Source organism: Arachis hypogaea, chromosome 6, assembly GCF_003086295.3.
Source record: "Arachis hypogaea cultivar Tifrunner chromosome 6, arahy.Tifrunner.gnm2.J5K5, whole genome shotgun sequence".
Lineage (NCBI taxonomy): Eukaryota > Viridiplantae > Streptophyta > Magnoliopsida > Fabales > Fabaceae > Arachis > Arachis hypogaea.
Window position 1 is genome coordinate 94,949,531 of NC_092041.1, and position 15,414 is coordinate 94,964,944.

General features: G+C 28.4%; 1 protein-coding gene and 1 long non-coding RNA gene across 2 annotated transcripts; one reads left to right on the forward strand and one right to left on the reverse strand.

Annotated features, from left to right (window-relative positions):
• Positions 1 to 368: 368 nt before the first annotated feature.
• On the reverse strand, positions 369 to 3,304 carry LOC114924188 (uncharacterized). Its single transcript, XR_011861997.1, has 4 exons — positions 3,166 to 3,304; positions 2,321 to 2,395; positions 674 to 868; positions 369 to 504 (listed from the first exon to the last, which is right to left on the reverse strand). It is a non-coding gene; the product is annotated as an uncharacterized lncRNA (long non-coding RNA).
• A 9,869-nt stretch (positions 3,305 to 13,173) lies between these two features.
• LOC112805762 (uncharacterized) lies at positions 13,174 to 14,073 on the forward strand. The gene has a single exon (XM_025848097.1). The coding sequence runs from the start codon at positions 13,174 to 13,176 to the stop codon at positions 14,071 to 14,073; it is 900 nt and encodes a 299-aa protein (XP_025703882.1).
• The last annotated feature ends 1,341 nt before the right edge of the window (positions 14,074 to 15,414 follow it).

Consider the following 15,414-nt stretch of genomic DNA (forward strand, 5'->3'; position numbering starts at 1 on the left):
ATTTTTTGTAACACTTAAAAAATATTACAAAAGATTTTTAGTAACATTTTTTTAGTTATATTATACTATTTTTTATTTTTTTATATTAGACATAATATAAAATTAACTACTATAACATGAAATATTTCATTAAATTCACAAATTCACAAAATAAAATTTTTATAGCCTCTTTCATTAATCAATAATCATCGTACAAATTTGCTTCGTGATGCAAATAAAATGGAAAAAGAAAAAATACTTATAGTGCTTAAACTCTGTAAACATTCTATATAAAAATGAAAAGAAAAAGTGATACTATGTACATAAAAACACTTGATACGTCATTCGAGTAGGATATCCAACCCTCGAAATCCTTACAACCTCCAAGACTCCGCAACATTTGAGCTGTTGCAGGACAAGGTCTTTATCATATATGACAGGAACTTGCTTAGCATTGGGCTTTATACAGCGAATAAAGTGGTGTGTGGTGTTCTCCATCTGATGCATCAACTTAAACAGCTGACCCTGAAAGAAAGAAAGAAATTCAGTAACTTACTACTATCAGTATACACTTCTGATGCTACTATGATATTACATAGCATAGTTTCCATGAGCATTCATCCTCCATAATAATCGTGACTATTAGTCAAGTAACGATAATGTACAGTCAGCTCATGCGATAATACAAGGTTACCTTGAACTTTGTGCCAACACTTTGTCTTTTTGACTCCATAGCACCTAAGTGTAAGGAATTTGTTTGTTGACACGGGTCAAGAACTTGGGAGAATGACTGCAGTAGTTCGCAACTGCACGATGACAACAATTTAATGGAATCAGATGGCAGTGGATCTCTGTTCTTCTCCAAAAACCCATTTGTATCATATGTGACCTAATTGAGAGAAGCTGTTAGCATAATCACAAACATAATCGAAATTGACTTTTTTGGTACATATTCTAAACACACCTTATCCAACTTTTAATCAGCATAGCAATGAAGAATCTCATTGATTTATCCTAATATTCTTACCTTATCCAGCAGTTCCCCATATAATTATTCAAAAGCCACAAATTCTGAAGTTTGAGAGGCATTAATAATGAGAATAATGTGATTCCCTACTTTTAGATAAAAAAAAAAGATAAAAAGAGGTGATTTCTCTTACATGAATTATAATTTGGGTTTGATTTGGCTTCATTTTTCTCATGGAAAAGAATTTTATCATCAAAAAAGCACATTTAAAAAAGAGATGTGCTAGTAGTATGTTTCTGGCAAATTTAAAGCAGATTTAAAATAAAGCAACAAGGTACAGCTTCAGACACACAATTACAATCTTAAAAACAGACCAAAGAACTGTCATTGGTTCCTGAGTTGTGAGCATTAATCTCTGTTTGTACAGAGTGTAATTTGAGCAAAAATCTAGAATAGGTAGATTGTAGAAGTCCCTCAATCCACAATTCCACATGCAATAATGCCTATAATGACATAATCTAGTGAATAACCCTATACTCAAATAAGATAGTGTCGAATGTATAATTGGATGGAAGAAACTAATGGAATATATCAATTGGGAAAAAGGGTTCAACTGGGCAACAAGCAATACTTCTCAAATTTCCAAATATAATGACACAAGAAAAAGGTTGGTAGGCGTGATGAATAAGTTACCTTCCAAAAGGGGGTTTGATAAAAAGTAGACATTTTATTTCAAAAATCAAAAAGGGCAAGGAAATAAAAAATTTCAATTTGTGTATTGATATCATCGCTAACAAAACTAATTACAAACCATAATATTGTGTATTTGCAGACCATATTGCAGTAATAATAAGTAAAAAGAGTAAAAAGTGCAGTCAACTCAGAAGAACATATTCTTGAGACACAGGGACCTTTATTGTTTAATTTTAAGTGCTGCTTCTTGGTAATCTAACCTTGACATAACAATGTTCTAGATAGAACCAAATTGTATATCTAAATGTCATTAAGTAATGGAGAAAACTGAGTTCTTGGTAGAAACTCAGGAAATCTAAGCTATACTGGTGAAATTCAGAAGAGTGTGAAATATGGTATTAGGAGCAGCAGGCACAACTCTCGAGCCAAATTAGTCAGATTCTCAGAACTCGGAACTTGGAAGTAGGAATAATTTGGGTATTGGTGGCAAATATCAATGAAGTAGTATGTGTGATCATGTGTACTCAAGTAAAAGATATAGAGTTCAGGAATTCATGTTGAAAGATGTGTATGTCAAACAAAACTGCCATCATGGAAATTTTCTACTCTGCTGTGAGACAAAACAGAACAGAAGCAACACAAGAAACATGATCAAAATGGGATGATATATAGCAATCTTGCCTCTCCATTAGTTAGCCAGCATTTGAAGAGCTCCTCGCTGTCGACGCAAAAGCTTTGAGAAACATTCTTGAATCCCTTTAAGCAATTAAAGAAAAAAAGCAAGTGAATAAAGACTATAAGCAATCATTATAAGCAATTAAACGTCACTTTATTTCTATAGACTAATCAAATAACTAATGCCTAATTATTCAATTATCATGAATGAATGTTCTTCTGCATTCTCCTAGTATCCTATTTTTAAGAAGTTGCTTTACAATTCAACTCTGAATCTAATATTTTTATGCAGAGAAGAAAAAAAAGAAGGAATGACAAGAGATATTAGTGTCAAAGCACACATCAATATCTTAGTTCAAGCAGTTCTAGCCCTGCTTTAACATCTTCAATCATAGGATAATTCAAATGCCAAAACATATATAATACTAATAATGAATGAAAATAGAACTAGAACAAGTAATAGTATATGAAACATGAAGGCTTTTCAGAAACAGAATCTGTGTAAAATCCGGAATGGCAAAAATTAAAAGGAGTAACCGAAATTAAATACTAGAATTGTTATAGTCAAATGGAAAAACAGGATGAATAGTAATTAAAAAGACAGTGTAACTAAACTCATTTATATCTAAATTCAAAACCTAAATTCAAATAAACAACTTAATTAAAACCTAACTACTAAATAACCAGAGGCGAGAAGAAGACGACGCAATGACAGTGCCAGCAATGAGAGGATGAACCAGAGACGAGAAATTACATATGCATGATGCAGATATGGATCGAAATCAGCAATAGATGAGAAACTAAAAAACTGAGTGAATAGAAAAAAGTTAAAGAAGAGAGCATATGCTTACCAAAATCGAGAGGAGAATCCGAATTTGGAGAACGATTCAGATTGCGATTGAGATCGAGGAAGAAGATGAAGTGTAAAGGAAGGAGATGCGAATGTGATAGAACTTGGAACTTGGAACTTGGAAGTGGTTTTCTCTATTGAAGAACGTGAAAAAGATTAAATGATATTGTCTCCTAACAATTTTCACATGTTTACACTTTAGTAACATTTAGATCTAATTCTTTTTTCTTTCTTTTAAAAAAAATATATTTTGTAATATTTATTTTACAAATGTTACTAAAAATATGATTTTATTAGTATAACTAATATTTTTAAAAATGTTAGATAAAAAATGTTAGTAAATGTCTAAATTTTAGTAGTGGTTGCAAGTTCGAGTCTTCCTCTAGTAGTAGCATGTCAATTTTACACTAAACTTTAAAACCATCCCAAAAGGCTAATAAAAATTCATCGACAACCTAGTATCTTACTAATTTCATTAGAAAAGCAATTGGCATATGATGTTGTACTCTCTATTACATATTTCATCTCAAATCTGAAAGCAGAGTTATAGATAAATTAGTTATATTTCCAGTAAATATTTGTACAAAAATATAAATCATAACATGTTAAATAGTTGTCTATGGGTGACCACTGATTTTAGCAAGTATAGCCCTACATGTGATAATGATTGACCCTGACTCTTGTTAATGCTCATTGTAAAAACTTAAATGGCAATCCTGAATCTGAAAGAATCAATTTCATTCTTGAAATGTACACTTTGTCTCCAATATTTCTATCAATCACTATCGCTGCTCCAATTATGTTGTTACCAAGTTCGTTAACTATTAATCTTATCTCGTTGCATAAACCTAAAGTTTTGGTCTATATTTCACAGTAGCATTACAACAATTTCTAGTTTCAAAGTCAACTTTTAATTGGATATTCCCAAACATTTAATGTCATTTAGGAACTTTGGTGTGAACTACTCTTGTTGTAAGTTATAAAAATTAACAATTAGGTTAAAATTTCAAACACAATTAAAAAATTATTAATTAATTAATTAATCATTTTAAATTCATAAAAATCAAATGACGTAAAAAATATTTTTTTGTAAATTATGCTTATTATTTATATTTTCAATATTAACATGCCATTACAACTTAAAAACTAACCACTAATAAAATATTATCAAACTATATACATATTTTATATTTTTAAAATTTAAAAATTAACAATTAAGTTAAAATAAAAATTAACCATCAATAAAATAGTATCAAACTATATACATATTTTATATTTTTAAAATTTAAAAAATAACAATTAAGTTAAAATTTCAAACACAATTTAAAAAATTAATAATTAATTAATCATTTTAAATTCATAAAATAAAATATACAATGAAGTCAATATTAAAATTTATAGATTTATAAAAACAAATATATGATTACCCATCATCGATCTCTAATTCAATAATATTGTATTTGGTAGACTTGTTATTCTTTTTAAGAGTCATCTTCCTTTCATTTTCAGTAAGATATCTAATAACATCTAGAATGGATTAAAAATAAAAAAAAGTTTGTTGTCAATAAGTTTATTAAGAAAAAAATACAATTGAAATTATCAATAAAATAAATAAATTACTTACCAACCAAGGTGTAATCGAATCCAGAAACATTGAGAGTGTCAAAAATAAAAAAATTAAATCCATATCGTGAGATACTTGATAATTCTAGAAATATGTGTACATCGATACATCGGTTTAAATTAACCACATACTCATAATGTGTAGTCTTGAAGTTATCCAAATTGAATCCAACACCAAAATATTTTATTTGGTAAGATATTCCTTCTTTTAGTAAATTCACGAATTGAGACAGAAGAGCCTTCTTAACTGAGGCGTGTATTTTTCCTCTCTAGAATTGATAAACAACAATAAAAAATAATTAAATGGGAATAAACAAATAAATTTAAAATATGAGTCATATAAATTTAATATTATTTAAGAAATTGGTAGGAAACCCACGTCTTTATCGAGCCAAACCATCTCAATTGAGTATGACAATGGAGAATTTTCGTAACTTGATAGTGTTCATAACCGTATCACTCATATATGTATACACAAATTGTCAACTGTATGATTGATTTCTTCATTTTTGTGAATACCAGACATTGAGAAAAGTAGAAAAATTTTAAATTTTGGATATATGTAAAGAAAGGGATTGATGTACTTTAAATTGTTGTATTATACATGTCTCATAACTTATATTTTTATAGTTAACTCATAGCTAAAATTCTCTAAACTTAATTGACTTTAACATGAATTTGAATTAAATTTACTGATAAAATAAATATATAAATATATTTAAAATATAAATCCTAACAAACACAAATATTTGTCAATGGATTATAACTCAAATGGTATAGTCTCCCATACTCGTCTAAGAGGTCGCAAGTTCGAGTCTCTCTATCTTATAATTGATTTATTCATTATCATATAACAATATATAATTGACAAATATAAAACTAATTTTGTTTAAAAAATATAAATAAATTTACGCAAGATATCACTTTTTAAATTAATGTAAGAATATTGTTAGATTAGGAATTATTTATTTAATATTGTTAGATTATGAATGATTTTATTTAAAAAGTATTTAAAAATTTAAAATTATAACAACCTAATTATTATTGTTATTACATAAAAACTAATCCACAACTAGTTATAAATCACAATAATTATGTAAATTTATTAGTTTAGGAATAAATTTGAATTAAAATAAGTTTAAATTAATCTTTTAAAAAATTTTAATTTATGAGTAAATAATTTAAAATTAAAAAGTAACAACTTAAGTAAATAATAATTTATAATAAAATAAAAAATAATATGTAAATAATTTAAAATTTAAAAAATAACAATTTAAGCAAATAACTTAAAATTTAAAAAATAAGTATCTAAGTAAAACAACTTAAAATTAAAAAAATAATAACTTAACTAAAACAATCTAAACAAATAACTTAAAATTGAAAAGTAATTAACAACCTAAGCAAATAATTATTTATAATTTATAAATATAATTTTAAAAATTTTTAATGACGACACCTAAGTAAATAAATTTTCAAACTGAACGTATAAGCACTATGTTGGCATATAAACTCCCCATTTGTATTAGTATAAAGATAAATATAAAGATTACGTGAACTTAGTTAATTCATCTGTAAATTTAAATTAGAGTAATTACCCAAATTAGTCTCCAAGGATTTTAAAATCGGACATTTTAGCCCCTAAAAAAAATTAATACACAGATCAATCTCCAAGGTTTTACTCCGACAGACAAATTAGTCCCTAATTTATTTTCTGGCAAAGTAATTACCCAGATTAGTCCCCAAAAATTTAAAAAATGGACATTTTAGTCCAAAAAAAATTAATGTATAAATCAATTTCCAATGTTTTTCTCTGTTAGACATAATAGTCCTCCATCCAAAAATAAAATAAAATAATTATTATTATTATTATTATTATTATTATTATTATTATTATTATTATTATTATTATTATTATTATTGTTGTTGTTGTTGTTGTTGTTGTTGAGTGACTATATATATATATATATATATATATATATATATATATATATATATATATATATATATATATATATAATGAATAAATTTATCATTATTTTTATCTAAGAAATACAAAAAATTATTGTACAATATTATTATGTAATTAATAATAATAATAATAATAATAATAATAATAATAATAATAATAATAATAATAATCAATAAAATTATTAGAGATTATTTTAAAAGAAATTCAAGGTTAAAATTATTTGATATTTTTGTATTTAATATAATCAAAATATGTACTATTTTAAAAAATATTTTTGTATTAAAAAAATATGTATTTAATATAAATTCAAATTAAAATATTTTCTTTTAATACATATTTTTCAATACAAACATATATTTTTTTTACATAGGACATTTTTTGATTATATCAAATGATTTTAACTTTGAATTTCTTGTAAAATAATCTCTAATAATTTTATTATTATTATTATTATTATTATATAAGAATTTAATGAATAAATTTATTATTATTTTTGTCCAAAAAATATAGTACAATATTATTGTGCAATTAATAATAATAATTATTTTATTTTATTTTATTTTTAGACGGAGGACTATTATGTCTAACAGAGAGAAATATTGGAGATTGATTTGTACATTAGTTTTTTTTTTAGAATAAAATGTTCGTTGTTAAAATCTTTGGGGACTGATCTGGGTAATTACTCTGCCGAAAAATAAATTAGGGACAGATTTATCCGCCGGAGTAAAACTTTGAAGATTGATCTGTGTATTAATTTTTCTTGGAGACGAAAGTGTTCAATTCTAAAATCTTTAGGGACTGATTTGGGTAATTACTCTTTAAATTAAAGAGACTCCCTTATCTTTCTATTTAGTTTGTTTAAATATAACTTAGTTTTTCAAAAATCACAATAATTACGTGAACTTATTAGCTTAGGAATACGAGGTAACTACAATCATAAAAAATTAAAAAGAGTAATCTATAAATAACTTAAAATTTAAAAGGTACCACATAAGCAAATAACTTAAAATTAAAAAAATGACAATTTAAGCAAAACAACCTAGGCAAATAACTTAAAATTAAAAAATAACAACTTAAGCAAATAATAATTTATAATTTATAAATAAAAATTTAAAAATTTCTAGTGACGACACTTAAGCAAATAATTAGTTCAACAATATTAAAAACTATTCTGGTGAACAACTCAAATAAATAATAATTTTTAATTTTTAAAAATTTTTAGTGACAACACCTAAGCAGATAATTAGTTCAACAATATTAAAAACTAAATACCCAACAACCTAAGAAAGCGTATTAAAAGTCTAAAAAGTAACAACCTAAGCAACTAATAAGTTATAATTTATAAATAAAATTTTAAAATTTTTAATGACGACACCTAAGTAAGTAATTAGTACAACAATATTAAGAACTAAATACCCAACAATCTAAAAAGGCGTATTTAAAAATTCAAAAGGAAACAATTTAAGCAAATAATAAGTTATAATTTATAAATAAAATTGTAGAAATTTCTAGTGACGACACTTAAGCAAATAAATTCTCAAACTCAACGTATAAGTGCCACGTTAACATAAGATATCTCTATTTGTATTATTATATTATTATATATTTCAGAATCGCAATGACACCAAACTTTATTCGATACCTCCTTAATAAAAAAAAAATCAGCATAAAAAAAAGTAAATGTATACTTATTCAATATCTAATCCATTGTGATTAGACTTTAAATTAAAAAAAATAAATAATCTTGGAGTTATAGATAAAAGGAGACGACCACAAACATAAACATTTAAAATATAGGTAGACCTGTTGCATTTATATTAGTTGTACCACTAGTTTGCAGTATCCATAATATGACTTATAATAGCCAAGACAACACAAACAATATTCTAAAAAGAAAAAATTTAATGATTTAAATCCGCTAAATTTGTTGAGTTTTTAAATCTAAAAGATATACTTAAATAAATAAGATGAATAAATAAAAATAATATATGTGCAACGAATTGAAATTTTTTTTTCAACTTTTTTTTCAGAAAAAAATTACAGTATCTAATTCCTTTAAATGTTCAATATTTTTGCCTTGATAAATTTTTAAGAATGTAGCTTTATTTGGAATTTCACCGATATTATTCTTAGGTCCTTCAAATCATACAAAACTAGATAAATGAAGCAAAAAAATACGTTAAATAACACACATAGTTTTAAACTTAAGAGTTAAAAAAATACATATACACCTATTTTTAAATTGAATAAAATTTTCATCTTTAAGATTGAAGAAAATCTTTGTGCCATACATAGAATTTTGTAAAATAATCTTTTCAGATAAAAAAGTAAAAAAAAATACAATCTTGATATAAAAAAGGATATAGTGAAATAAAAGTAAAAAGAGAATACAATCTTGATATAAAAAAAGACATAATGAAATAAGTTATTTTTCACGTCTTTTTCTCTTATATAGTATCATGTCAGTTAATAATGTCCAAATTACATTTTAAATACGATTTGATTTGCTAATGTTATTAGATACCAGCCAATAACATCATAAATAGTTTTTTCAATTGAGAAAGTTGTGAATGAATATTTTCATTAAATAACTTCGTTCAAGCAAATTATAAGACAATAACAGTTTCATCCTTATTTAGGGGTGGAAACAGGTCAGGCCAGGCCAAGCTTTGCTCTTAACAGGTCTGGTCTGTCATACAGTTAATTGGCCTGAGTCTGGCCTGTAGCCTGTTATAAGCTCTTTATAAAGTATTAGGCCTAACCTATTATTCAGCCTGACCTGGCCTGAAGCCTGTTAAAAGGCCTAATAATTTTTTTTTACAAAAATAAAAATATTATTTAAAAAAATTATTTTTTAATAAAACTATTTATATGTAATATGTCATATATTTAATATTTATAAAAAATTTAAACTTTTAACGTATTTAAAATATACAAAAATATTTATAATAAAATATAATAAATTTAAAATATTTCATAATTTTGTTAATAATAAATAATTATTTATATATTTAATTATATTTTAACAGGTTCAGGCAGGCCTGACAGGCCGATAAGACTAATTAGTGAGTCTAAGTCTGACCTATTAACGACTTTTAAAAGAGCTTGGGTCTAGGCCTATTTTATAATAGGTCAGGCCAGACCAGGCCAAACACAGGCCAAGCTCCTGACAGGCCGTCTAGCCTTTTTTCCACTCCTACCTAGCCTTTTTCCACCCCTACCTTACTATTAGAACCCAAAAAAACATTTAACTCTTGTGTATAATTGTCAAAAAGTACACACTATTATTTTTCTATGTAAAATACAATATTAAATATTAAGTATACTTTTTTTATTAACAATTAAATACATAAAACTTAAAATTATAATTAAAAAAATTAATTATAACTTAAAAAATTAACAATCAATAGAATTATAACAAATTATATACGTATTTTATATTTTAAAATTTAACACATTAACGATCTTATAAAATTGTACCAAATCACGTATCTATTTTAACAATTTCATAAAATTTCAAATATAATTTATATATAAAAACCTTATTTTTCAAAAAATAGTTACGATTTAAAAATTAATAATTAATTATTTTAATTTTATAAAGATCAATCACGATCAGTGTCAAATTAATTAATTTTATAAAGACCAATTGAAAAATAAATTTATTTACTAAAAACAAATTGATTTACCAAAAATAACTTTTTCAATAAATTAAAATCTTTCAAGCACAAAAAACAATATTTTTATTCAAAAAAATAGTTATAATTTTCAAAATATTAACGATGAACAAATAAAAAGAGAAAGAGTAAAAATTGTTAGAATTTAAAAGAACATAAAATATTATAAACTTGAGTTACGAAAAATAATTCTATATTAAATAAATTAAGTAAAAATAATATTCGATAATCTTAACATGTTGTTTAGCCAATATTTATATAATTCAAGAAAATTTATCATACATTATATACTTTTATACTTAACTAACTAAAATTTAAAAATTTAGTTAAAAAGTTAATATTATAATATTAATTTGTTTTTAAAAAAAATATTTCAAATAAACTAATTTGTACGCATTCAACTTAAACATATTTTATTCGCACATTATCCAAGTTAATTCAAAATGAACTGCTTATAAACGAATTATATTTTTAGGAACTCGATTCACAATTTTCTTTTTAACATTTTAAATTTTTTAAAAAATATTCTTTTAATTTATAATAACATTTAAATAGATTAAAATAAAAAGAGTTTGTTGTTAATAATTATGATAAGAAAAAATAGATAAAATAAATAAATTTATCAATAAATTTATTTTTTTTAAAATAATAAATTTACCAACCAAATAGATGTAATCGAATCCAAAAGAATTGAGATGTTCAAAATTCACAAAATTAAATCTATATTGTGGGATACTTTATGATTTCGGAAATCTGTGCACATTAGTCCGATGGTTTAAATTCACCACATACTCATGATATGTTTAGTCTTGAAGTTACTCACATTGCATCCAACACCAAAATATGTGATTTGATACGTCATTCCTTCTTTTAACAAATTCATGAATCGGGATATAAGAGCCTTCTTAATTGAAGGATGTATTTTTTCTTCCTAAAATTGACAAACAAAAATAAAAAATAATTAAAATGAGATAAATAAACACATTTGAAATATCAATAATATAAATATAAACTTAATATTTTTTAAAAATGGTAGGAAACTCACATCTTTATCGAGCTAAACTATCTCAATTGAGTATGGTAATGGAGAATTTTCGTAACTCGGTAGTGTCCATAATCTTATCACTTGTATACGTTACTTAAATTTAAAAAGTAACAACTTAAAACAAATAATAATTTATAATTTATGAACAAAATTTTAAAAATTCAAAAGAGAAAATATCGAGCAAATAACTTAAAATTTTAAAAAATAACAACCTAAGTAAATAATAATTTATAACTTTTAAAAATTTCTAGTGACAACACCTAAGTAAATAATTAGTTCAACATATTAAAAATTAAATATCTAACAACCTAAAAAAACATAATTTAAAATTTAAAAATTAACAATCTAAGAAAATAATAATTTATAATTTATAAATAAAATTCTAAAAATTTCTAGTGACAACACCTACGCAAATAAATTCTCAAACTCAACGTATGAGCACCATGTCAGCATAAGAGCTCTCCATTTGTATTACTATATGATCCGCCCGTTACAAATCCAACATCATAACTCGGCATTATCAATCATAACTCAGCAAGTTACGTTATTACTCGGCAAGTTACGTTATAGCTCGTTATCTTACGTTACAGCAAGACTCAACGAATTATGTCCTGAAATCAAAACGCCCATTGTAACGTCATCACCCATCAAAACCTAATCATTGCTCTTCAATTTAGGAGACTAACAAAAATATAACTGACCTATCGTACTTCATCTATAAAGGTATGATATTCTATCTTAAAGAGAACACATTGAATTCTCAATACTAACTTAAGTTTTGGAGTGCCTTTGTAAATACACTCTCCCCATTTCTTGTTCATACTCTACACGATTGGACATCTCCCTAGACGGAAATCTCGAACTGTCCCAAGGCTCATAGATCGGCATCGAAGATAACAACTCGGCGCCGATTCCCAACAGCCGAGCTCCCCTCCAGGTATCCATACAGGAACAATTGGCGCCTACCGTGGAGCCGAGAATATAATTATTTCTTTATTTCATCGGCCTCGACGTTCTCACCTAGAGCCATGACTAAGGAACTTCCATCTACGCCATCTGAACTTTTTCGGATGGTGACCGAGTTACAACAAGCCAACCAGCGCATGGCGGAAGAGAACCAAAGAATGACAAATCATATTGCTAATCTGAATAATGCTCAAATTGAAAATAACAATGATCGACAAGAGCGAACAGAAGAAGCCGAGCATCAGTAAGGGCCAACGCATGTCTCCAAAACTGCTTGGCACGAAGAAGAACAACCTAAACACAATGAGGAAGCTTGGCCGGAAAACAAAGATGACAACATAGAAAACTCCCCCGGGCCATTCACGACCGAGGTGATGAACTTCGTGTTGCCTAGGAGGTTCACTTTACCAACGACCTTAACCCCATATGATGGGTTAGGTGATCCAAAGAAATACATCAAAAAGTTTACCTCCATAATGATAGTAAATGGTGCATCCGATAAAGTTTTATGTCGTTGTTTTCCATCTTACTTAGACGGTCCTGCACTTGATTGGTTTTTTTTCTTTGCTTGCATGTTCTATTTCTCGTTTCCGAGACCTATCAAAGCCGTTTGAGGAGCACTTTGTAGGATCAGCAATCTATCTACATGATTCTAATTACCTGAACACAATCAAACAAGATCAGCACGAAAGCCTAAGAGATTACACGACTCGCTTCACAAAAATAGCTATGCGTATACCAGATCTCCATCCTGAGGTGGAACTACACGCCATCAAAAGCGGACTCCGACCAGGAAAATTCCAGGAAAATATTGCTGTGGCCAAACCTAAAACTATAGCCGAGTTTTGTGAAAAGGCGAAAGGTCAGATTGACATTGAAGAACTCCGACAAGCTCAAAAAATAGAGAGACCACAATACAGAGAAGACGATAAAGCACGAGATAGCAAGAAAAACTTCAAGCCAACTCCCCGATATGAATCTTATACTCAGTTCAACACCAAACGTGACGACATCATCAAAGAAATCTTGAATTCAAAGTTGATCAAGCCACCACGAAAAGCCAGCAACTATCCATATTCAAAAGGTGCAGACAGATCAAAATATTGTACTTTTCATCAAAAGCACGGACACACCACTGACGAGTGTGTCATCGCCAAAGACCTTTTGGAACGATTAGCTCGGCAAGGTCATCTAGACAAGTATATTAGCAGCCATATACAACGACGCGCACCTCCCCCTGGTGACCAAAGCTCGGCAGCACAACATAGCCGATATAAAGAAAGACCGAACACCAACCCTCCCGACCAACCGAGACGTATCATCAACTGTATTTTCGAAGGTTTTGCAGGTGGAGGTGCTACAAGCTCGGCAAGAAAGCGGTCTTACCGAGCTATGCTTTCAATAGAAGCTAGTCAAAATCATCATCAGATACCTCCATACTTCCCTCAAATGACATTCCAGGACTCCGACTTCAACACAAACGTAACAAATCTAGATGACCCCGTTGTGATCTCCCCACAGCTCGGCAACCTCCTAGATAAAAAGGTTTTACTGGACCCTGGGAGTAGTGTCGATGTTCTTTTTTACTCCACATTTCAGAAGATGAAGCTGAGCAACAACATCCTCTAACCTTCCACTGGAGTCCTGGTTGGTTTCTCAGGTTAGAGGGTCCCGGTTATAGGCTCGGTGTGGTTCCAAACCACACTTGGTGAGGTTCTCTTTATCAAAAACTTCAGATATTCAATACTTAGTCATTGACTGTCTTAGTCCTTACAGTTTGATACTTGGCCGACCTTTTTCAAATAGGTTCGACGCTATTGTTTCTACAATTCATCTCTGTGTTAAGTTCCCTTTGCAGGGTAATACAATTGCAACTATTCACAGTGATGCCTGAGAGGCCAGAGAATGCTACAACAATAGTTTTAAAAAACCTAACCAAAGTAATCAAGCTTGTGTGCACAACATCAGCATCTAAGACGAGCTACCAGTCCTGGCTGACCTTGATCCCAGGGCAGGAATCCTCAAATGACCAACCCCGACCAAAGACCTGCATAAAATCTATTTTGCAGATAGCTCGGAAAAGTTCACTTACGTGGGATCCACACTAAGCTCAGAAGAGAAGGCCTTATTCCGTGCATTCCTACAACAAAATGCCGACTTGTTTGCTTGGACCCCAGTTGACATGCCAGGAATTGACCCATCCGTCATATCCCACAAAATGGCATTGGATCCGTTTGTCCGACCTATAGCACAAAAAAAGTGAAACCTCGGCCATGACTGCAAAAAGCCTCTTTGGAAGAAACCAAGAAGCTCATCAATGCTGGCTTCACTCAAGAAATCAGGTTCACAACATGGTTGGCGAATGTCGGCCTGGTCAAAAAGCATAATGGTAAATGGCGCATGTGTGTTGATTTCACTGATCTCAACAAAGCATGCCCAAAATACTCTTATCCCTTACTATCTATTGATTGTTTAGTTGACAATGCTTCTGATTATGAAAAACATAGCTTTATGGATGCATACTCTGACTACAACCAGATTCAAATGCATCCATCCAATCAAAGTAAGATAGCTTTTATTACTGAATATGGAAACTACTGTTATAAAGTCATGCCATTTGGCCTTAAGAATGCAGGTGCAACATATCAACGCCTAATGGAGAAAGTATTTGCCCAACAGATCGGCAGGAACATTGAGGTCTACGTTGACGATATGGTTGATAAAACGAAGATTGGCAACAACTAGCTTGATGACCTCACAGAAATCTTCTGTCAAATCCGAAAATACAACATGCGGTTAAATCCCGAGAAGTGCGCCTTTGGAGTACAAAGTGGCAAATTTCTCGGCTTCATGCTCACCAGCCGAGGTATTGAATCAAATCCAGAAAAGTGCTGAGCTGTTGTGGATATGACGAGCCCACAAACTATCAAAGAATTCCAACAGCTAACAGGAAGACTTGCTGCACTCTCT